Source organism: Lampetra planeri, chromosome 9 (genome assembly GCF_965212315.1).
Source record: "Lampetra planeri chromosome 9, kcLamPlan1.2.h2, whole genome shotgun sequence".
Classification (NCBI taxonomy): Eukaryota; Metazoa; Chordata; class Hyperoartia; order Petromyzontiformes; family Petromyzontidae; genus Lampetra; species Lampetra planeri.
Genome location: NC_136115.1, coordinates 864470 through 889395, shown reverse-complemented (window position 1 = coordinate 889395; position 24926 = coordinate 864470). Strand labels below are relative to the sequence as shown.

Here is a 24926-nt window from a genome sequence, read left to right as displayed (position 1 = left end):
GTGGGAGTCAGCACGGAGTGGGTCTACCTGGTGAGGTGTGTGGGAGTCAGTACTGAGTGGGTCTACCTGGTGAGGTGTGTGGGAGTCAGCACTGAGTGGGTCTACCTGGTGAGGTGTGTGGGTACCAGCACTGAGTGGGTCTACCTGGTGAGGTGTGTGGGAGTCAGCACGGAGTGGGTCTACCTGGTGAGGTGTGTGGGAGTCAGTACTGAGTGGGTCTACCTGGTGAGGTGTGTGGGTACCAGCACTGAGTGGGTCTACCTGGTGAGGTGTGTGGGAGTCAGTACTGAGTGGGTCTACCTGGTGAGGTGTGTGGGAGTCAGCACTGAGTGGGTCTACCTGGTGAGGTGTGTGGGTACCAGCACTGAGTGGGTCTACCTGGTGAGGTGTGTGGGAGTCAGCACGGAGTGGGTCTACCTGGTGAGGTGTGTGGGAGTCAGCACTGAGTGGGTCTACCTGGTGAGGTGTGTGGGTACCAGCACTGAGTGGGTCTACCTGGTGAGGTGTGTGGGTACCAGCACTGAGTGGGTCTACCTGGTGAGGTGTGTGGGAGTCAACACTGAGTGGGTCTACCTGGTGAGGTGTGTGGGTACCAGCACTGAGTGAGTCTACCTGGTGAGGTGTGTGGGAGTCGGCACTGAGTGAGTCTACCTGGTGAGGTGTGTGGGAGTCAGCACTGAGTGGGTCTACCTGGTGAGGTGTGTGGGTGTCAGCACTGAGTAGGTCTACCTGGTGAGGTGTGTGGGTACCAGCACTGAGTGAGTCTACCTGGTGAGGTGTGTGGGTACCAGCACTAAGTAGGTCTACCTGGTGAGGTGTGTGGGAGTCAGCACTGAGTGGGTCTACCTGGTGAGGTGTGTGGGTACCAGCACTGTGTGTGTCTACCTGGTGAGGTGTGTGGGAGTCAGCACTGAGTCGGTCTACGTGGTGAGGTGTGTGGGAGTCAGCACTGTGTGTGTCTACCTGGTGAGGTGTGTGGGTACCAGCACTGAGTGAGTCTACCTGGTGAGGTGTGTGGGAGTCGGCACTGAGTGAGTCTACCTGGTGAGGTGTGTGGGAGTCAGCACTGAGTGGGTCTACCTGGTGAGGTGTGTGGGTGTCAGCACTGAGTAGGTCTACCTGGTGAGGTGTGTGGGTACCAGCACTGAGTGAGTCTACCTGGTGAGGTGTGTGGGTGTCAGCACTGAGTAGGTCTACCTGGTGAGGTGTGTGGGAGTCAGCACTGAGTGGGTCTACCTGGTGAGGTGTGTGGGTACCAGCACTGTGTGTGTCTACCTGGTGAGGTGTGTGGGAGTCAGCACTGAGTGGGTCTACCTGGTGAGGTGTGTGGGAGTCAGCACTGAGTGGGTCTACCTGGTGAGGTGTGTGGGTACCAGCACTGTGTGTGTCTACCTGGTGAGGTGTGTGGGAGTCAGTACTGTGTGGGTCTACCTGGTGAGGTGTGTGGGAGTCAGTACTGCGTGTGTCTACCTGGTGAGGTGTGTGGGTACCAGCACTGTGTGGGTCTACCTGGTGAGGTGTGTGGGAGTCAGCACTGAGTAGGTCTACCCGGTGAGGTGTGTGGGTACCAGTAATGAGTGAGTCTACCTGGTGAGGTGTGTAGGTACCAGCACTGAGTAGGTCTAACTGGTGAGGTGTGTGGGTACCAGCACTGAGTGAGTCTACCTGGTGAGGTGTGTGGGTACCAGCACTGAGTGGGTCTACCTGGTGAGGTGTGTGGGAGTCAGCACTGTGTGTGTCTACCTGGTGAGGTGTGTGGGAGTCAGCACTGAGTAGGTCTACCTGGTGAGGTGTGTGGGAGTCAGCACTGAGTGGGTCTACCTGGTGAGGTTTGTGGGAGTCAGCACTGTGTGGGTCTACCTGGTGAGGTGTGTGGGAGTCAGCGCTGAGTGGGTCTACCTGGTGAGGTGTGTGGGAGTCAGCACTGAGTGGGTCTACCTGGTGAGGTGTGTGGGAGTCAGCGCTGAGTGGGTCTACCTGGTGAGGTGTGTGGGAGTCAGCACTGAGTGGGTCTACCTGGTGAGGTGTGTGGGAGTCAGCACTGTGTGGGTCTACCTGGTGAGGTGTGTGGGAGTCAGCGCTGAGTGGGTCTACCTGGTGAGGTGTGTGGGAGTCAGCACTGAGTGGGTCTACCTGGTGAGGTGTGTGGGAGTCAGCGCTGAGTGGGTCTACCTGGTGAGGTGTGTGGGAGTCAGCACTGGGAGACGAGAGAGTACGGGCGTGGTGCTGGTCACGTGTGCCGTAGCGACCATCACCGGTGCTAACGGGCAGCACTTGCCCCAACAGTTTGTTAACGATATGGGGGGGGTTGACAAATGGGAATCGAGGCGTTCGTATGAGACAGAGAGAGAGAGAAGTGTGTGTGTGTGCGATTGGAAAATATAGAAATATGGGGAATGTTGTGTGGGCGTGAGATGAGGGTGTGCGTACGTGTGAAGTTACCACTGTGCCCTTGAGGTGTGAGATTGCTTCTGTGTGGAGAAAGGCAAATAAGGAGCGGTGGCGCAGCGGTTAGCGCGCTGCTCTACGAACCCGGTCACCCGAGTTCGATTCTCGCTCACTGTCAACACCAGCGACGATTATCTAAACCGTTCCTGGGCCTTCCCTAGGTCGACTCAGTCTCAAATAAGTACCTGGTGTGGTGTGTAAACATCGCCGCTGGGGAGACAAAGGCGGCCGGGCGTGGCACTGGCCACCCGCCCCCTCGTGCGCCGTGCCCGCTAACAGCACTTGCTCCTACGGTCTGTTGAGGCTATACAGGAGACCTTTGTCTTTGCATCCGAGTGTGCCCGTGTGTGCACACGCGTGCGCACGCGGCCCGTGTTTGTATTCCGTTCGCCTCGGCTCCGAATATTCGGCCAAGACAAACTTGGCTCGTGGGGGGCGGGGCGGGGGGCAGGGGGAGGGGGCAGGAGGGGGCAGGGGGGAGGGGGCAGGGGGAGGGGGGGCGGGGGGGAGGGGGCAGGGGACAGGGGGCGGAGGGCGAGTGGGCGTCACGCCGCGTTCAAACAGCGGCCACGGGGCTCAGCGCCGCGTGCTGATGCAGGGGGAGGGGGTGAAGGGGGGGGAGAGTCAGGATCGTGGGGTGATGTGCGGTGATGTGACCGATGGAGTGATATGTGAGTGATGTGCGGTGATGTGACGGAGTGATAGGTGAGTGATGTGATGGAGTGATGGGTGAGTGATGTGACGGAGTGGTTGGTGAGTGATGTAATGGAGTGATGGGTGAGCACGACGCTTGTGCCGGGCCATGTGCACCTTGAGGCCACGTGAAGTGTGGAACGCCCGCTGGCAGGAGGTCACGGGGCAGACCCAGGTGCCACGGGTCGACTGACTGAGATGACCGAGATGACTGGCTGATGCACCACCTGTGCCTTCTACTGTACCAACTTGCTGTGCTTTAGCCACCCGGCGCTCCGCCCGTTGTTGTGAGCGTCGCTCCTCCGCCCTCCGTTGTTGTTGGAGGGCGACTGCCTCCAACTGCCCAGTAGCAGCGTCCTTTACGAGCCTCCTCCACAGAGGCCGATCTTGAAACCACACACCTGTACACACACCCACTCATCTGTACACACACTCACACACACACCTGTAAATACACCCCCACACACACCTGTACACACACTCACACACACATGTACACACACTCACACACACACCTGTACACACACTCACACACCTGTACACACACACCCGTACACACACACCTGTACACACACACCTGTACACACACACACCTGTACACACACTCACACACACCTGTACACACACACCTGTACACACACCTGTACACACACCTGTACACACACTCACACACACCTGTACACACACACACCTGTGCACACACACACCTGTACACACACCTGTACACACACACACACCTGTACACACACTCACACACACCTGTACACACACACACCTGTACACACACACCTGTACACTCACACACACCTGTACACACACACCTGTACACACACACACCTGTACACACACCTGTACACACACACACCTGTACACACACCTGTACACACACACACCTGTACACACACTCACACACACCTGTACACACACACCTGTACACACACACCTGTACACTCACACACACACCTGTACACACACACCTGTACACACACACACCTGTACACACACATCTGTACACACACACACCTGTACACACACACCTGTACACTCACACACACCTGTACACACACACCTGTACACACACACACCTGTACACACACCTGTACACACACACACCTGTACACACACCTGTACACACACCTGTAAACACACTCACACACACCTGTACACACACACACCTGTACACACACACCTATACACTCACACACACACACACCTGTACACACACACACACCTGTACACACACACACCTGTACACACACACCTGTACACACACACACACAGGTGGACACTCTGTGACGTGTCCGTCCCCATGGTCCCCACGCCACCCGACGCCCGTGCTGGCAGTGCGACGACTTTTGTTGCCATGGAGACCGCACGCGCCTCTGGGGAAGCGACAGCAACACAGCCACCCCCCCCCCACACACACAGCCCCCCCCCACATCCCCCCACACACAGCTCCCCCCCACACACACAGCCCCCCCCCCACATCCCCCCACACACAGCCCCCCCCCACACACACAGCCCCCCCCACATCCCCCCACACACAGCCCCCCCCCACATCCCCCCACACACAGCCCCCCACACACAGCCCTCCCCCCACATCCCCCCCCACACACACAGCCCCCCCCCCCACACACAGCCCCCCCCCCCACACACACAGACCCCCCCCCACCTCCATCACCACGACCTCTTCCTTCACCGCCGCCGCATTCTTTGCTTCCTGGGGGTGAGAAGGGGAAGGTCGGGGGCGGGCGGGAGGGGTCGCTGGGAGGAAGTTCTCCCACCCCCTCCCTTCCCCCCACCCCCTCCCTCCCTTCCCCCCACCCCCTCCCTCCCTTCCCCCCACCCCCCTCCCTCCCTTCCCCCCACCCCCTCCCTCCCTTCCCCCCACCCCCCACCGCCAGCCGTAACCCCCGCCACGGTGACGAATATTTGCACGCCTCTCACCCCCCTCCCCTCATCCCCTTCCTCTCCCCCCTCAATAACAATAGCCCCCCCCGCTCCACGTGCGTCTTCCCAAAGACGAAGGCAGCTTCCTCGACGTGGTCGTGGAGACGAAGTCAAACTTAAGGTCAGGAGGTCATTAGGTGAAAGTCATCTCTGGGACCACACCGGTGATGGGACTCCTCCGATTCCGTGACCCCCTTGCGTGGGTCCGTGACCCCCTTGCATGAGGGAGTGGCGCTCACTGTCCGTGAGTTGGGTTCACGATACGAGCATGGAGTAATTTCCTCTCTCTCTCCCTCTCTCTCTTACTCGCACTCCCTCTCTCCATCGCTCTCCCTCGCGTGCCCCCCCCCCTCTCTCTCACACTCTCTAACACGATCTCTCTCGCTCTTTCTCTCCTACTTTCGCGCTCGCTGTCGTCTCTAACGGGTCTCCCACTATTACTCTGCCACACGCGCATTCCCACCAACACTTCAACTCCGTCGTCCCCTCGTCCACCACTCTCTCTGCTACGCAATCAATCGCTTTCTCCCACTCCATCGACAAATTTGATCTTCTCACTCTTTTCGGCTGGACATCTTCTGCTCTAGATCTTCCAACTCTCGATCTCTCTGTCACACTCCATCGTTCAATCTCACTCTGTTACTCTATCACACTCTCTCCCACTCGCCCCATTTCCCCCTCTCTCTTAACTCTCCCACCACACCGCATCAATCTTTATGCAATTAGCTGCCACCACCACCACCACCACCACGCTCATCCTCTTGCCCTACCCACGATCGCCTCCCCTCACCCTCCACACCCCCCACCCTCATCTCATCTCACCTGGTGACAGAGTTCGTGTGTGAGTGTGGCTGCCCCCGCGGTTCGTTGTTGTTGCTGCTGCGGTTTAGCCTCGGTTGCTTCGTCTTGGGCTGTGTCGCGGGGTTGATGCCTCTCTCTCCTCTCTCTCTCCTCTCTCTCTCCTCTCTCTCTCCTCTCTCTCTCCTCTCTCTCCTCAGCGGCTCGGCGCCCCTTTCCTTGTGACGAGGGGGATAAGACAGGGATGCCCTCTCTCAGGGCTGCTGTACACCCTGTCCATTGAGCCACTGCTACGCCACCTGAGACAAAATTTGTCTGGCCTCAAGGTCCCGGCACCTGAGAACGCGGTCGTCAAGCTCTCGGCTTACGCACACGACGTGATTCGTCGTGCTCAATGATGCGCATGACGTCTCCGCGCTCTGCAAGGCGGTTGCAGTGTACGAGAGGGCCTCCTCCACCAGGGTCAACTGGGCCAAGTGCGAGGCGCTGTGTTTGGGGTCGCGAGGCAGCGTTCGCTCTGTGCTCCTCCCAGGAGGAGTCAGTTGACAGGCTGACGGTACCCAGTACCTGGGGGTTTACCTGGGAAACCGCGCGACGTCGCTCTGAACAACTGGACCGAGCTGGCCGACACAATCGAGGCTAAATTACTGACATGGGCACGCCTCGATCCACAGATGTCCTTTTGGGGCCGAGAGCTCGTCGCTAACAACCTGGCAGCAGCATCCGTGCTGTGGCACAAGAGCAAGGCCCTGCAGCCTCCTGCTTGGCTACTCGCCAGAGTCAACCGCTCACTCGCGCACTTCGTCTGGCACGGGAAGCACCGGCTCAGGCCGGGCGCTCTCTGACTGCCGGTGGGTGAGGGCGGCCAGTGTTCTGGTGGACGTCGCCGCCAGTGCCATTAGCTTCAGGCTTATGGCAGTCAGGCGACTGCTGTACGACCAGGAGGAGCTACCCTGGAAGTCGCCGGCCCTCACCCTGCTGAGAAATGCAGGGAGGTGCCTGGGGTACGGAAAGGAGCTCTTCCTGATGGACCTGAGCCTGATCGACTACACGAGGCTGCCAGGTTAGGACCAGAGCCTTTTGGACGCGTGGCGGAGCTTCGAGTGGAGCAGAACGCGTGCGCACTACAACCTCGCACAGTTCCTGAACGAGCCCTTGTTCTGCAACGGCCTCTTCCAGGGGATCAGAGGAGAGAGGACCCTGGCTCTATGCTTCACATCAGTAGAGCTGAGGACAGTCTTCGACCTCGTGCAGGGCCGCCAGCGCAAGTGGAAGACCGCAGCTGAGATCGCCAGCACCGCTAGCGGACTCCGCTCCGCGCTCGCCGGGGAGAAGCTGCTGCGGGACGTGCTCCGCGCCATGCAGGCGCTGCGCCTGAAGCTGGAGGCGCCGGGGGCGCGTTAGCGGCCCTCCCCCCTCCTCCTCCTTCCCGGAGTTGTGCTTCTCCTGCACGCAGCCTCCTGGCCACAGCGACTCCGGGAAGCTACTGAAGGTCCGAGGCTGCAGGAACGTGCCCCTGAAGAGCGCCCCCAAAAAAGCGCTCTACGCGTACTGTGTCAAGGCACTGCGTTACCGGGACCTGGCCGACCAACCGGACACAAAATGGAGAGACCAGTACTTACGCTGCCAGCGGCTCAACCCAATGTTCTGCCTTTTGGGGGACATCTTCAGGAAACTGGGGGTGCCCTTCTACAACAGCAGCTTCGTATATGGGGTGGTGCCTTACCTGGCTAACAAGCGCCATGATCTCGCCAACTTCGTCTGCGCTCAAGCGAAGATGGCGGTGTACAAGACGAGAAAAAAGATGCTGCAAGGTGACACTGACGCCTGCTCTGTGCTTCCAGTGTTCAGCGTCCTGCCCAAGGCGCGGCTCCGGCTGGAGCACGCATACCACACACATGCCAGTGATGTGCACGTCTTCTTCGAACGCTGGGGGCCGGAAAAGCCCTCTGTACCAGCGTGAACGGCACCCTCATCTTCACCTTCTGAAGCGCTCGCTCGTCAGCGTGGCGTGCGCGATGACCACCACCACCACCACGTGACTTTTTTGGTGTTGTGCGCGGCGCATCTTGCGCCACAGCGCCTGTGTTGTTTATTGTGTTGCTGGTGACTTTGTGTATTTCGTATCGAAATCGCCTCCAGTGCTGTTGCTGCTGGCGGCAATAAAAGTTGTTTAAAAGTCAAAGTCTCTCCTCTCTCTCTCTGAAGAGCGCCCCAAACAAGGCGCTCCGCACGTGCCGTGTCAAGGCGCTGCATTCCCGGGACCTGGCCGACACAAAACGTAGAGACAATTTCTCTCCTCTCATTGCGGCCGCCCCCCAGTGGAAACAAATGTACAAGTCTCCCGTAGTCAAACGCTGCGGTGACCTCCAGTGGAGGTTGGCACACTGCACGTTGCCATCGGCCGTGTGGCTCAGCCGAATCTCGCCAGGGGTAACAGACTTGTGCATCTCCTGCGGTGCCAGGGAGGATCTGCCCCACCAGTACTTACGCTGCCAGCGGCTCAAAACAATCTTCCGCCTTTTGGGGGACACCTTCAGGAAACTGGGGGTGCCCTTCTACAACAACAGCAGCTTCGTATATGGGGTGCCTTACCTGGCTACCAAGCGCCATGACCTCGCCAAATTTCGCCTGTGCTCAAGCGAAGATGGAGGAACGAGGAAAAATATTCTGGAAGGTGACACGGACGGCTGCTCTGAGCTTCCAGTGTTCAGGGGCCTGCTCAAGGCGCGGCTCCGGCAGGAGCCCGCGTACCACACACATGTCGGTGATGTGCATGTCTTCTTCGGACGCTGGGGAGCCGGAACAGCCCTCTGTACCAGCGTGGACGGCACCCACGTGGTGTTCACCTTCTGAAGCGCTCGCTCGTCGCCGTGGCGTGCACGATGACCACCACCACCACCACGTGTGCGGCGCATTTAGCGCCACAGCGCGTGGATGTATCGTGTTTGTTACTTTGTTTGCTGGTGACTTTGTGTATTTCGTATATCGGAATCGCCTCCAGTGCTGTTGCTGCTGGCGGCAATAAAAGTTGTTTAAAGGTCAAAAGTCTCTCTCCTCTCTCCCCTTGAATCCCTTACTCTGACTCTTCACGCCCTGATGTATACCCACCACATAACTAATTTGTGCCATGAGTTATCTATACATATCGGCGGAGAGGAATCCTTGCCTAGAAACATCTGGCCGTTCACCAGCAGTTTCCAGAAAGCCCAAACTCCTGCTGATGAGACGCCGAATGTCAAAACCAATCATTGCTGATGAGAAAATGAATATATATAATCAATTAACTCAATAACTTCATCATTCATTCCTTCCCTCCCTCATTCGCTCTCACTTCATACAATCACGTATTCACTAAATCATTCACCCACCCCCTCCCTCCCTCATTCGCTCACTCATTAATTCACTCAATCACTTACCCATTCATTCACCCACCCACTCCCTCCCTCATTCGCTCACTCATTAATTCACTCAATCACTTACCCATTCATTCACCCACCCACTCCCTCCCTCATTCGCTCGCTCATCCCGTGCGAAGAAAACGCGTGCGGGAAGGGAGCGGTGGAGGGGGGGGGGGTCGGGTTCGGAGGGGGGGGCTTTTAAATTCCAGTCTCAGCTGTCGTCGCGCGGCGAGAATTAAATTAATAAACTCGAGTTAAATTTACAGTGGCGGGCGAGACACGGCGCGATTGTTAAATTGGAGACAAACGTGGCCGCGAGTTCAGCGTGGGCGTCAAGTTCGGGGATCGTGCTCTTCCCCCTCCCATCTCCTCATCCCACATCCTCCTACCTCCTCCCATCTCCTCCTCTCTCCTCATCCCACATCCTCATATCTCCTCTTCCCATCTCATCCCACATCCTCCTATCTCCTTTCATCTTCTCCTCCTCCCATCGCCTCTTCCTCCCTCCTCCCTCTTTTCTCCTCCCACCTCCTCCCTCCCTGGGAGCCTCAGTACCGAATCTCAAGACGCCCTTCTCAAGAGGGGTTCTGTAGCAGGCGGGGCTTGCGACCCCAGAGGTCGCCGGTTCGATTCGATCTCCCAGCGTGGAAATAAAAAACGATGGTGCAAATTGACGTTTATTTGACTTCTACCCTCGCCTCTTGTCCACGGTGTAAATGTCTGCACCACCTTTAGTCGATCCATACATAGGCCGCCTGTGGTGGGGCAAAGTGTGGGTATTCCCAAATCTTGTGTTGATGGATTGAAGTCCAGGCTTGGGACCTTCCCCTTCTCCTCTGGCTGAGACTGACCACCTCCCTCTGCATTAGATAGCAAACACCCCCCTCGCTTCTGCCTTCAGATGTGGCCACATTCAGACGCTACGTCCACATGTGCGCGAGTCTCTGGTTGTCTATGTGAATTTCCGGGTCTTTGTGCGAGTCTGGGTGTTGACGTGATTCTGTGGGTCTCCACGTGCGTATGTGGGTGTCTCTTTGTAACTGTTTGGGTCTGCAGGTGAGTATCTGGGTCTCTATGTAAGTGTTTGGATCGCCAGGTGACTATTTGGATCTCTAATATAGGTGCTTGGGTCTCCAGGTGAGTGTCTCGATGAAGGTGCTTGGGTCTCCAGGTGAGTGTGTCTCTGCGAGTCCGTGGTGCCACGAACACGCCGTACAATGCACACTCTGCTATAGTTGGAGTTGTAATTGTATCAGTCCATTTATTGAGCCAAAGGAAGACGACGAGACGCACCCACCAACTCTCGAACCACACTGCCACGGTGGCCGCAGGGGGTAGTTTATGGGGGTGCAATGATGACATGACGGGGGGGGGGGTGAACTCAACACGTGCGGGAGTGATTCTGACACGTTGTGGAGAACACGTGGCAAGGCCAATGCGGTGCATCCTCCAAATAGCGGGCTAATTCAGGGCGGGGTAGCCCCAGGAGTCGGCATTGCTTTGCAAGCCCTTACATTCTCGAGCTTTCGAAGTGAGGTTTGAATTTTATTTACCAGGTTTTACATTTTTGGGGTTCCCTCCGACCCATCCCCCCACCTCCCCGCGATGTGCGGGGCACGACGGTAAATCCACCGCCGACATTGTGTCGAGAGCAGCTGTGCCACACGAGCATCAGTCACAACGCTCGCGCGCGTCATAACGAGCGCTAGAGCATGCCGGGCCGCTACAACACGTGCTAGGGGTCCGTGTGACACGTGTGACACGTGTGTTATGATCATTGTAACACGTGGCTCGTTATGACGCGCGTGGGGGGTCACGTGGTTGTAAAACGTGGTGCCCGAGCAGCCAGAAGAAAGTCAACCAACACTCCGCCCCCCCCCGACCCCCCCCGTGATGAGTGGTGCAGTCCACATCGGCAGTCTGTGCAGTCGACGGGGTGGAAAGTTAGAAGAGAGAAGAGAACATAGAGGGGAAAGAAGTCGCTCCAGACCATTAACTCAGCAACGCTGGTTAGTCATTAATATATTATTATATATTATGTCCGGACCTTCGTCAATACCCTGCTGGATGAGAGGGTGGTGTTGGAGGAGGTTGAGGGACGCTACTTGGCCACACTGCACGCTGCCACTGCGCTGTGCCACAACTCACAACCGGCATCGTAGCACATCCACCGGCCGAGGAATTAAACAATTATTCAATTAATAACGAACCAACAATTTAAAATATTCAGATATTCATTTGTGGGAGTGGGGAGGACACCGGGATGATGTTTTGGCTAAAACAAAAAAAATCCCATTTTTGGGGGGCACCTGTCCCCCGAGATGAAGTTGAGCCCCAGCCACCTTCACAGTGGGCACTTCACCCCCAGCTCGCCGAGATGACCAAGCACCCGGTGGGCGCAGTGTGTGCTAAAGGGGCTGGATTTGCGTACGAATATAATAAAAGCATTGGTCACCCCTAACAGGGGAGCATGGCAGGGTGTGGAGGCCCAAGGACTAGAGTCTGAGAAAGACTCACACACATTGGTGTGAGTCTGAGAGAGACTCACACACACATCGGTGTGAGTCTGAGAGAGACTCACACACACATCGGTGTGTGTGTGAGTCTCTCTCAGACTCACACACACACCGGTGTGGACTCTGCCACGATATCTGCAAGCTGGTGTGGAATTGCTCGTGCAGTGGCTGCTGCTACTCCAATTGCTCGACTTTATTTTGTATTTGCTCTGCATTTGTAATGTTGGTGACCCCAAGTCACTCTTGCAAATGAGACTCCTATTCTGGTCTCTTGAGTGTGGAGAGGTGTTTAGAGGTGTGAGTGGGTGTGTAGGGGTGGGTGTGTTGGGGTGGGTGTGTAGGGGTGGGTGTGTAGGGGTGGGTGTGTAGGGGTGGGTGTGTAGGGGTGGGTGTGTAGGGGTGGGTGTGTAGGGGTGTGTGTAGGGGTGTGTAGGGGTGTGTGGAGGTTTGCGTGGGTGTGTAGGGGTGGGTGTGTAGAGGTGTGTGTAAGGGTGTGTGTAAGGGTGTGTGTAAGGGTGTGTGTAAGGGTGTGTGTAGGGGTGTGTGTAAGGGTGTGTGTAAGGGTGTGTGTAGGGGTGGGTGTGTAGGGGTGTGTAGGTGTGTGTAGGTGTGTGTAGGGGTGTGTAGGTGTGTGTAGGGGTGGGTGTGTAGGGGTGGGTGTGTAGGGGTGGGTGGGTGTGTAGGGGTGTGTGTGTAGGGGTGCGTAGGGGTGTGCGTAGGGGTGGGTGCGTAGGGGTGTGCGTAGGGGTGTGTGTGTAGGGGTGTGCGTAGGGGTGTGTGTGTAGGGGTGTGTGTGTAGGGGTGTGTGCTGCCCCATGAAGCCAATAACCCAGGAGGTGCAGGGTGTGCTGGGGGTGCTGGGGGTGCTGGGGGTGCTGGGGGCACCCTGGAATTCGTCTCCCCCACCATGAACGTCTGCCCCCTCTCACAAGCCACACCACGGCAGCCCTGTAAATGCCTCCATCCGGTCCCCCACGGTCCCCAACCGCCCCCCTCCCCACCCAACCACCCCTCCCCACCCACCCAACCACCCCTCCCCGTCCACCTCTGTTCAGCCCCCCACCGATGGAACGACAGTGGAGGGGGGGGGGGGCGCAGAGTGAACAGAGTGTGGTGCGCAGTCTATGTCAGCCGAGTACCACCAGAGTTAAGTTACTACAATACGTACGGATTGCTACGCCAATTAAATCACGACGGAGGAGGTGCGCGTCGCTAACGGTGCGCGTCGCTAACGTCGCGCCAGCGCCCGGGATGACGCCGTCATAGCAGCAGCCCCCCACCCCAAGCGGCCCCACGCTTCCTCCACAGTCGACCGGTGTCACGTGACAGGAGGTGACGTCATCAGCAGTGGTTGGACTGCTGCAGGTAATGCCACTGGTCCACTGCAACGACAAAGGGGGAGAGACGAAGTGATTGTAATGGCTGGTCTGGGAAGGAGGGGGCAGGGGGGGGGCAGGGGGGGGCATGGGGGCAGGGGGGACAGGGGGGGGGGGGTTGTTCCCACACCACTCCCCCCCCCTCTAACAAACAGCAACAACGACGACGACTTGAGCCCCCCTGGTGGCAGTTGTCCCTGCGCAGAACGAGGTGCTGCTGTCCCCTCCACACCCCCCCCCCCCCACATCCCGCGTGTCCCCCCCATCCAGAAGTAGATCCTCGGGGTGACTGGGGAAGCAGTCAAGTTCCAAGGTCAAGAGGTCATCACGAACGATGACGTCGGCGCCACCGTACCCCTTTGTGTTTGGACATTGATCGGCGTCCGGCTCTCCGATGTGTTGTGTCGGGTCGGACCGGCGACGATGTCCGACGTTTCGCTCCGCATGCCGGCAGCTCCTTCAGGGAGGGCTCCATACGGCATCAACGCCTACGATCGTCCTCGCCGAAGTAAACCGCGCCAGGTTCAACCGATGGCGTGAGTCCATCGGTTGAACACACCTGGGGCCATCGTGACCACAACAATGGGCCGTGTGTGGACGCGGCAAGCGATGGACCGCGTCACCGCACGTCCCCTCCCTCCCTCCCCGATGATGATGATGAAGCGGCCGTCGCCCGGCTCTGCCAGACGAGCGTGGGAACAACGACCGCCGTAGAGAGACCGTGCCGCTTGAAGCATCATCTTCGTCAGCGGCCATTCTCAATCCACTGCGGGATGAAGGCTTCCCCCAAGCAGCCGCCACCACCTCCAACGATGTTGTGACGACAAGGAATCCACTCACGCCGCTGTGTCCCAACTGGTGTTGGTGCTCCGTCCGCTCCGTGGACGCGCTTCTCGGACACATTTGCCACCATTCCTGAATAACCCAACAGCTGAAGAGCTCTGAGAGGGGCGGGGGAGAGGGGCGGGGGGAGTGGGGGAGGGGGGGGGGGACTAGGTCCTGTTAGCCACGGCCACCCACGTCTAGAGCCCTGCATTGGGTGGTTGAAGTCCGAAGACCCGATACGGGGGTACATCCGTGGATACCCAGAGACACCTGCAGCTACCCAGCCCACCAGCTGTGCCTCTCTGCTGGTGGTCCCCGCGTCTCCCGGAGTCTCCCCGCGTGTCTCCCCGCGTGTCTCCCCGCGTGCCTCCCCGCGTGCCTCCCCGCGTGTCTCCCCGCGTGCCTCCCCGCGTGCCTCCCCGCGTGCCTCCCCGCGTGCCTCCCCGCGTGCCTCCCCGCGTGCCTCCCCGCGTGCCTCCCCGCGTGCCTCCCCGCGTGCCTCCCCGCGTGCCTCCCCGCGTGCCTCCCCGCGTGCCTCCCCGCGTGCCTCCCCGCGTGCCTCCCCGCGTGCCTCCCCGCGTGCCTCCCCGCGTGCCTCCCCGCGTGCCTCCCCGCGTGCCTCCCCGCGTGCCTCCCCGCGTGCCTCCCCGCGTGTCTCCCCGCGTGTCTCCCCGCGTGTCTCGCCGCGTGTCTCCCCGCGTGCCTCCCCGCGTGCCTCCCCGCGTGCCTCCCCGCGTGCCTCCCCGCGTGCCTCCCCGCGTGCCTCCCCGCGTGTCTCCCCGCGTGCCTCCCCGCGTGCCTCCCCGCGTGTCTCCCCGCGTGTCTCCCCGCGTGCCTCCCCGCGTGTCTCCCCGCGTGTCTCCCCGCGTGCCTCCCCGCGTGCCTCCCCGCGTGCCTCCCCGCGTGTCTCCCCGCGTGTCTCCCCGCGTGTCTCCCCGCGTCTCCGAGTGTCTCCGAGTGTCTCCGCGTAGCTGGAACTGGTCCATACTGCGTCACTCACCGTCAGCAGGGATGGCTTCGGCTGCTCCCAGGACAGGCGCCTGAACCAACAGGGAAGACAAACACAACGCGGGTTCAAGTCATACAAAGACGCACACCACAGGCAAAGATGCCCTGCGCAGCCTACACAGGCTGTCGGGGCAAGTGTCGTGCTGCTAGCGAGAACGGCGATGCGCTAACCGCTGCCCCACCACTCCACACTCTGCAGCCCCAGTCTGACGTTAAACCAGCAGCCTTTGTTTAAATCACGCAAACTCCGGGGGTCAAGTTCCAACCTGACCCACGGCAAATGCGAGAGGTCAAGGAGCAGCCCCGCAATTGCTGCGCTGAGGCCACTGCTGGCACAAGGACCTCCCCACTAGAGGGAGCTCTAGAGAGCCGGCCCGTCTGAGGAGCCGGCATTTGGCCTACTCTTCCACGGTGGCCAAGACGCCTCGGAAAGTATGGTAGCACCCACTCGCACACTGTGGGCAGGCGTGCAAGGAGCTTCTACAGTTCCAGCAGTTGCTCCGACCGCACGTGGTCATGAAACGTCGGACATCGTGATGAACAACACTTGGTACAACCCAACAACAACAGCAGCTCTGGAGCAGCACAGACAGTCAACCTCCTCCCAACACCCCTCCACTTTACATGTTGTGGTCTCCCCACCCCTCCATCCCCCCCCCCCACCGCCGTGTCCAGTAGCCCGGCTTGAAGGGAGCGTTGAGACTGAACGACGTTCCCCTCCCTCAGCAATCCGCTCGACCCGGGAGATGGATCAGCTCCGGGGGGCGACTCGTCACCCTCACACGACTTCCTCTGGCGACGCAGGGGGGGGGGGGGGGAGTGGGGGGGGTGAGGGGCGGGCGAGTGGGGGGGGGGTGACCTGGCCGCTGATGAATGGGCGCGGTGTGGCTTGGGAGCAGGGGGTTAATTTACTTGACAGCTAATCAATTAGGAGGGGGAGGCAGCAGCGGAGGGAGAGAGAGAGAGGGAGTGTGGGAGAGGTGAGCGACAGCAAGAGAATGGGAGAGTGGGAGAGAGTGGCAGACAATGGGAGAGAGATCAGAGGCCTGCACGGGGACGATGAGAGAGGAGAACGAGGGGAGCGAGAGCGGGAGAGTGCACAGAGGAGGGGATGTGAGACCGGAGAGCGTGGGAGAGAGAGGAGAGTGCAGCGGAGTTGAAGAAGGGAGAATGAGAGGTGATTGGGAGCATATTAAGTGCAAAGGGTGGGCGAAGAGAGGAGAAATGGAGCTGAGGGAGGGGGGTGGGGGGTGTGAACTTGGATAGAGACGGAGGGAGATCACTCCGGGGCGGGGAGGCTACAACAGATGAAAGGAGAGGCAGAGATGGCGGGAACAGATGGAGGGGAGTGCGCCAAGGAGCTGGACCGAGAGGGAAACGCGGAAGAGAGCGAGAGCTGAAGAAGGAGTGAGAGGCAGGGTCCTGGAGGAAGGCGAGGGATGGTGATGAGATGGGAAGGGGGATTGGTGGGAGATGAAGGGAGGTGAAGATAGCTGGATCAAGACGGGGACAAGACGAGACGGGTAGGAGGGCGATGTGAGGAGCTGTAGGAAGGAGGGAGCTGTAGGGAGATGTAGGGAGATGGAGGGAGATGGAGGGAGAAATCGGGGCCTGTTGGGAGGAGGGAGATCCAAGGAGATTAGGGAGATGGAGACGATAACATGGAAGGGAGAGTCGAGGAGACTGCAACCGGTGACTGAGCGTGCAACGGGGTGGTGCGGGGAGTGTGGGAGCCTCACTCTGCCTCCCCCGTGTGACCTCCCATAGGCTCCACACGAAACAGCAGCAACAACAACAAATGAACGAGAACATCGAAAGCACAACCAAACAAAAACATTCACGCAACATTTCCTTTCAAATATTTATCGGAACAAGCGGATTTTTTTCAAAGAAATCTCGAAGGTTAAAAACACCACGAACAAGAGAGCCTGAGAGGGTGTCCACTGGGGAGACGGAGCGACCAATTCCGACAATTGTCAGCCGGGGTCCTGTCCGAACCCGGCACACCACATCAGTAACGCATCTCGCTGTGGCCACGGCCTGGAGTCACGCGCCCGCCGCTACGGATCGATAAGCGGCGACCATGGAAAATACGCGCCGAGAAACGAAGGAATGGCGGTGGCCTGGGTGAGGCTCTTATCCAGCAGTGGGTAGACCATGGCGACTGCTGCTGCTGCTGAGCAATAGAGAGGGAGGATGGATGTGGAGTTGTAGAGATGAAAGCGGGGGAGGAGGAGGGAGACGGGAGCCGTGACGAGAGGGGGAGGAGAGCTGCAGCGATCAATTATGAGCGGCGCGGTAGGGGGAGGGAGTGGGGAGGGAGTGGAATCGGGGGGGAGGGGAGGGTGAATTGTTGGGGTGGGGGGGAGGAGGCATGGGAGGGGGCGGGGGGCAGAGCACGAAAAATTGCAGCGGAAATTGCCTGCGCTCGCGCGCGCACGGTGCGTGCGCCCGTGTGTGTCTCTGTGTGTGTGTCTCTGTGTGTGTCTCTGTGTGTGTGTCTGTGTGTGTGTGGATGTGTGTATGTGTGTGTGTGTATGTGTGTGTGTGGATGTGCGTGTTTTGTATGGTTGCCTGTGTGTGTGTCTCTGTGTGTGTGTGTGGATGTGTGTGTGTCTCTGTGTGTGGTTGCCTGTGTGTGTGTCTGTGTGTGAATGTGTGGTTGCCTGTGTATATGTGTGGATGTGCGTGTTTTGTATGGTTGCCTGTGTGTGTGAGAACGTGTGTGAATGTGTGTGAATGTGTGGTTGCCTGTGTGTGTGTGTGAATGTGCGTGTTTTGTATGGTTGCCTGTGTGTGTGTGTGAATGTGTGTTTTGTGTGGTTGCCTGTGTGTGTCTCTGTGGCTGTGTGAAAGGGGAGTTGGAAGTGTCGTGGTCCGCGACATCCCGAGTTAGATTCCCGCTCACAACCAATAATGGCGACAGTGAATATTTTAAGTGTCACGGGCCTCCATTAGGTCAATTCAGCCTTAAATGGAGTACCCGGTGCGATGTGTAAACGACAGCATTGGAGATACAAAGGCGGCCGGGTGTGATGTTCGCCACCCACCCCTCGAGTGCAATGCCGGCCTTAATACGTATTCGCTAAGAGGACTTGCCCCAAAAAGTATGCAAGGCTACACGGGTGATCTTCGTCTGTATCTTGGTGCGCACGTGCGTGTGTTGACGCGCGCGAATTCACGTGTGGTCGAGTCTGCCGTGTTCCATAAACCTGCACGTGTGTGGATGTGGGACTGTGTGCCTGTGTGTGTGTGTCTGCCTGTGTGTGTGGATGTGGGACTGTGAGTTACAATGTGTGTGTGTGTCTGCCTGTGTGTGTCTGCGTGTGTGTGTGGATGTGGGACTGAGAGTTACAATGTGTGTGTGTGTGCCTGTGTGTGTGTGGATGTGGGACTGAGAGTTACAATGTGTGTGTGTGTGTGTGCCTGTGTGTGTGTGCTTGTGTGTGTCTGCCTGTGTGTGTGCGCCTGTGTGTGTGTCTGCCTGTGTGTGTGTCTGCCTGTGTGTGTGTCTGCCTGTGTGTGTCTGTCTGCCTGTGTGTGTGTGTGTGTGTCTGCCTGTGTGTGTGGATGTGGGACTGAGAGTTACAATGTGTGTGTGTGTCTGCCTGTGTGTGTGTGCCTGTGTGTGTGTGTGTGCCTGTGTGTGTGTGTGTGTGTCTGCCTGTGTGTGTGTCTGCCTGTGTGTGTGGATGCGGGACTGAGAGTTACAATGTGTGTGTGTGTCTGCCTGTGTGTGTCGGTGTCTGGCTGTGTGTGTCTGCCTGTGTGTGTGGATGTGGGACTGAGAGTTACAATGTGTGTGTGTCTGCCTGTGTGTCTGTCTGCCTGTGTGTCTGTCTGCCTGTGTGTGTGTTTTGGTGGGAAGCAGTAGTTTCGCGGTTAGCGCATTGCACTATGAACCTGGCGACCCGAGTTTGATTCCCGCTCACCGCCAACACCAATGACTTTTATCTGAATCGGTCATGGGCCTCCCCTAGGTAAACTCAGCCTCTAAATGAGTACGTGGCCCGGCGTGTAAACATCGCCACTGGGGAGACAAAGGCGGCCGGGCGTGGTCCCGGCCACCCACCCCTCGTGTGCCGTGCCGGCCTTCATAGCTGCTCGTCGCTAACAGCGCTTGCCCTAAAAGTCTGTTAAGACTGTACGGGTGATCTTTGTCCTCTGTGTTCAGGGGTTCTGCTGACCGTCTAGGACTCTAGGTCAACTCGGCCTGAAAAATGAGTACCTGCTACGGCGTCGAAAACATCAGCACTCGTGCAAGCTCTGCTGTGAGCGAGCTCTGGCGTGTGCCTGACGCTGTTCTGTGGTTGTAGTTTTAGTGTCGTGACGAGTGTTTTGTGAGTGCTGCGTCTTGTCTGAGTGCGCTGTTGTGGTATGTTGCACGTGCGGTCATTGTCTAAGTGTCGTATTTATCTCGTGTGGTATTAAATATGTTTGCGAGCCGTTCTATATACATCGCTGTGTGTGTGTGGAAGGTTGGGAGTGTGATATTTTATTGCAGTATTTTGTGAGCGTGGTCTAAACGCATCGTAAAGGATGCGTTTAGGAGGTCGGCGCTCGGATGTGAGGCATGGGGCGGGGGGCACTTCGTGGGGGGGGGGGGGGCAGTTCGCGCGGCAGGCCTGGAGGGGGAGGGGGGGAGGGAGGAGGGGGAGCCGGGGGATGAGGGGGAGGGGGATGCGGGGGATGGAAATCGGAGCGGGGCGAGGAGCGAACGGAACGAGCAGAGAAATTGCGCATTTTAGCGCCCGGCCTGGGGGAGGGGGCGGGGCTGTGGGGGAGGGGCGGGGCTATGGGAGGGGGGGGGCAGAAAGAAAAACACGAAGCGAGGTTGGGGAGGGAGAGAGAAGCGCAGATGGAGGAGGAAGAAGGGGGAGGGGGAAGAGGGGGGTAGGGGTGGGGGAAGATTGCAGTGAAAATGATTCCCTCGCCGGCATCGACGCAACGACCTCCCCCCCCCCACTCGCCGAGATCGCTCGCGCATCCCTTCGGCCACTCGGCCACTCGCTTGCCACCCGCGCGCACACGGAGTTTGTTTCACCGCGGGGAGGGGTGAGGCGGAGTGAGGGGGGTGCGGAGGGTTTGAGGGGGGACTGCGTTGTCAGGTACCGCTCGTCACGCCGTCACCTCCCACGTGACCAGGCAAGGCGTGGGCAGGGCGAGGCAGGTGTAGGCGGAGGGCGGGGTGTGTGTGGAGGTGCGAGGGAGATGGTCAGGCTGGATCAGCAGTATTGGTCTCGGAAGTGGTGGAGGCAGGGGAGCGGTGGCGCAGTGGTTAGCCCGCTGAGCTACAAACTCGGCCACCCGAGTTCGATTCCGGCTCGCGGCCAACACCAGTGACGATTATCTGAAGCTCGTCTAAGATGAACAGAGCCCGTCCTGGGCCTCCGCGAGGCTGACCCGGCCTCACACGAGTACCCGGTGTGGTGTGTAATAATCGCCACTAAAGAGACAAAGGCTGTCATTATAGGTACTCGCGAATAGCACTTGCCCTAAAAGTATGTTAAGGCTATACGGGGGATCTTTGTCTTGGTAGGGGGTTACGTGTAGAGTTCTCAGGAGGTAGTGGGGGGAGATGCTGCTGCTGCTTTGTCATCGCAACCAAACGTGTTTTGCGTGGCGATCATCGGGAATATTTGGGGCGATACCACAACCGGCGTTTGGCGTCGTGTCCGGATGGAACCGGATATCGCGGAGAAACCCCAAGACGCGCGCGGCGGGCGGTGACACTCGGCACCGTGTCCTGCCCCACAGCTCGCAGCACCACGCGGCTCCAGCACCTGGCAACCCCCCTTGGTTGGCGGTCGCGGTGGTGGGGAGTTCCGTGACCTCCGATACCGGCCGGCCCAAAGCGAGAACAATACCCAGGGGGAGCAACGCGTTAGAGGACACCCCCCCCCCCCACGAAAGATTCACAGATTCACACGAATCCGGATTTACCGCACCCTGTTTGGTTCCATCCCTACAACCCCAACCCCGCCAACACTTCCCCGCTGAAACAAAACACACACAAGTGCTTGTGCACTCACCAATGTCGACTCGCAAGTTAAATGTCAGAGTTTTAGGGGGGAGGGGGGGAAGGGTCCCTCACATCACACGGGGTTGTCCCCCCAAAAATCCCTCCCCTCCCGCCCCCCCAAAAAATCCGTCCTGCCCCCCCGTGCGGAGAGCGCCGCTCATATTTTGCCGCTTTGTTTTTAATTTAATCGCGCAGCTCGTAACGGCCTCCAAATGGAATTAAGATTGATCGCGCACTGGAGCCGCGCCAGGAGAGAGCCCCCCCCCGCCCGGCGCCACCCCCGATAACGAGCCGCGCCGAAAGGCGGGCAACACGCGGGCGTGCGTACACACACATACACACGTACACACACGTACACACGTACACACGTACACACACGTACACACACACGTACACACACACGTACACACACACACACGCGTACACACGTACACACACGTACACACACACGCGGGCGTACACACACACACGTACACACGTACACACACACGTACACACACACGTGCTCGCGTGCGTACACACACACACACGTGTACACACTCACAGACACACACATGTATACTTCTACAATATTACAGCATGCATGAGACCACTTTTAAAATGCCCACTTCTCAGTAATGCCCTTTAGCTTGGTAATATCCTCGGCTCAACAATGCAATCGGATAGAGAATGCCCTTGGCTTAGAATTTCCCTCGGCAAATGCCCTGTCTGAGTAATGCCCTTGGCACGCGGCAATGCCCCCAGCAACGCTCTTGGCTCAGAAATGCTCTGGGTAAATGCCCTCAGTGTGATCATGACCTTGGCAAGGCAAATGCCCTCACTAATGCCTTGGCACAAGAATGCCCTTGGCTCGGAAATGCCCCATGAGAGAGGCGGTGGCACTGTGGTTGCCAGGCCACGCTTAGAAGCGGGAGGCGCTCCATCATTAGAGAGAGACATGCGGGGAGAGAGAGAGAACCGGGAGGGGGAGGGGGGGGAGAACCACAGAGGGAGAATCAGGCAGAGAGAGACGTGGGAAGAGAGAGACATTGGAGAGACAGAGAAAAATAGCATTAGAGACACGGGGCGAGAGAGAACCACAGAGACACGGGGAGAGAAACGCGGGGGAGACAGAAAGAGAGAACCACACGGACACGGGGAGAGAGAGAAACCCACAGAGAGTTTGAGACACGTGGAGAGAGAGGAGGGGGGTAACCAGAGCGAGAGAGACACGTGGAGAGAGAGAGAGAGAAAGGGGAAGAGCTTCAATTAAGGAGGGAGAGAGGTGAGCGCTAATGCTCTCGGTAATTGCAGAGACAACACGAGAGGCGTTCGCGGGAAGAGATGAAAGCGTCGAGAGAGCGCGCGGGGGAGAGGCGCGGAGCGAGGCGGCGAGGCGGGGAGGCAGGGAAGGGGTTAAGCGAATTAGCGAGGGGGTTTAATGAGCGGAGAGCGGCGCCGAGCGAAGAAGCTGCGCCCCGAGAGATTAACACGGCCACCCCCCCCCTCGCCCACCCCCCCCCCGGGCTTACGTGCGTGTGTGTAAGGGTGTGTGTAAGGGCGTGTGTGAGTATATGCGTGTGAGTGTGAGTATATGCGTGTGTGAGTGTGAGTAGATGCGTGTGTGAGTGTGAGTATATGCGTGTGTGAGTGACATGTGTGTGTGAGTATATGCGTGTGTGAGTGTGAGTATATGCGTGTGTGAGTGTGAGTAGATGTGTGTGTGAGTGTGAGTATATGTGAGTGTGAGTATATGCGTGTGTGAGTGTGAGTAGATGCGTGTGTGAGTGTGAGTATATGCGTATGTGAGTGTGAGTAGATGCGTGTGTGAGTAGATGCGTGAGTGAGTGTGAGTATATGCGTGAGTATATGCGTGTGTGAGTGTGAGTATATGTGAGTGTGAGTATATGCGTGAGTGAGTGTGAGTAGATGTGTGTGTGAGTAGATGCGTGAGTGAGTGTGAGTATATGCGTGAGTATATGCGTGTGTGAGTGTGAGTAGATGTGTGTGTGTAGATGCGTGAGTGAGTGTGAGTAGATGTGTGTGTGAGTAGATGCGTGTGTGAGTGTGAGTATATGCGTGTGTGTGTAGATGCGTGAGTGAGTGTGAGTAGATGTGTGTGTGAGTAGATGCGTGAGTGAGTGTGAGTAGATGTGTGTGTGAGTGTGAGTAGATGCGTGTGTGAGAGAGACGTGTGTGCGTGTGCCGTGTCGGCCTTCATAGGTGATCGCTAACAGCACTTGCCCCACACGTCTGTTAAATCTATACGGGGGGGGGGGGGATCTGTCTTTGTGTGAGAGGGTGTGTGTGTGTGTGAGAGGGTGTGTGTGTGTGTGTGAGAGGGTGTGTGTGTGTGAGAGGGTGTGTGAGGGTGTGTGTGTGAGAGGGTGTGTGAGGGTGTGGGTGTGTGAGAGTGTGTGAGAGGGTGTGTGTGTGAGAGGGTGTGTGTGTGTGAGGGTGTATGTGTGTGAGGGTGTATGTGTGTGAGGGTGTGTGAGTAAGTGGGGAGCGGTAGTGTTAGTTGCTGAGCGCAATGCGCTACGAACCCCAGTGACGATTATCTGAACCGGTCCTGGGCCTCCCCTAGGTTGACCCAACCTCAAATAAGTTCCTGGAGTGGTGTGTAAACATCGCCCAAGGTATGGGGAGACCAAGGCGGTCAGACGTGGTGCTGACCATCAAATTCCTCGTGTGCCGTGCTGACGAACAGCACTGCCCCAACAGTCCTTACGGCTATACGGGGGGTCTTGTTGCTTGCAGTGTGTGAGGAGCAGCATTTGTGAGAATGTGAGAAGAAATACGTGCGTGAGCTGTTGAGAGAAAGGGAGTGCAAGGGGGAGTGCGGGAGGGAGGGGGGAGTGCGGGAGGGAGGGGGGAGTGCGGGAGGGAGGGGGGAGTGCGGGAGGGAGGGAGGAGTGAGAGAGGGAGGGGGGAGTGCGGGAGGGAGGGGGGGAGTGCGGGAGGGAGGGGGGAGTGCGGGAGGGAGGGGGGAGTGAGAGAGGGAGGGGGGGAGTGAGAGAGGGAGGGGGGGAGTGCGAGAGGGAGGGGGGAGTGCGAGAGGGAGGGGGGGAGTGCGAGAGGGAGGGGGGAGTGCGGGAGGGAGGGGGGAGTGAGAGAGGGAGGGGGGGAGTGAGAGAGGGAGGGGGGGAGTGCGAGAGGGAGGGGGGGAGGGCGAGAGGGAGGGGGAGTGCGAGAGGGAGGGGGGGAGTGCGAGAGGGAGGGGGGGAGTGCGAGAGGGAGGGGGGAGGGCGAGAGGGAGGGGGGAGTGCGAGAGGGAGGGGGGAGGGCGAGAGGGAGGGGGGAGGGCGAGAGGGAGGGGGGGAGTGCGAGAGGGAGGGGGGAGGGCGAGAGGGAGGGGGGGAGTGCGGGAGGGAGGGGGGAGTGCGGGAGGGAGGAGGGAGTGAGAGAGGGAGGGGGGAGTGCATGTTTGTGAGACTGAGGGCGAGTCTGCGTGCATTCGAGAGAGAGAGAGTGAGAGGGGGGGGGCGAGCCGAATGGGAGTGAGCGAGGGAGCGAGGGAGGGAGAGTAAATGGCAGGCCGAGACGATTCCCCTCGTTAATCGCGGTCCGCCGCGCTAATTACACGGCACGGCGGTCCGCGCGGGGGGGTGGAAGGGGAGGGGTGGAAGGGGAGAAGGGGAGAGAGGGAGAGAGAAAGACACTGGCAGAGGAACTGGAGAGCAGTAGGGTGAGAGGAGCAGAGAGAGACTGAGTGAGAGAGAGAGGGCGAGGGCTAAACCAGAGAGACTGAGAGAGACTGAGAGAGAGAGACAGAGAGACTGAGGGCGAGGGCTAAACCAGAGAGGAGGAGTTGGTGCACGGCGAGAGAGCAATGAGAGAGAGCAGAGCGTGAAATCTTTTGTGAAATATTTCATTTAAAAAGGGGGGGGGGGGGGTACATAAAGCAAAG

The 24926-nt window shown here is 58.6% G+C and overlaps 1 protein-coding gene across 1 annotated transcript in view; it reads right to left on the bottom strand.

Moving 5' to 3' along the window:
• Positions 1-12856: 12856 nt before the first annotated feature.
• The window catches only part of LOC144720528 (inorganic pyrophosphatase-like), a 60853-nt gene continuing 48783 nt past the window's right edge, over positions 12857-24926 (bottom strand). The window contains exons 10-11 of the mRNA XM_078597309.1: positions 15008-15047; positions 12857-13188 (exon numbers count right to left, since the gene is read on the bottom strand). Coding sequence (XP_078453435.1) covers positions 13148-13188; positions 15008-15047 — 81 coding nt within the window. The 3' untranslated portion in view covers positions 12857-13147. The remainder of the gene's footprint in view (positions 13189-15007; positions 15048-24926) is intronic.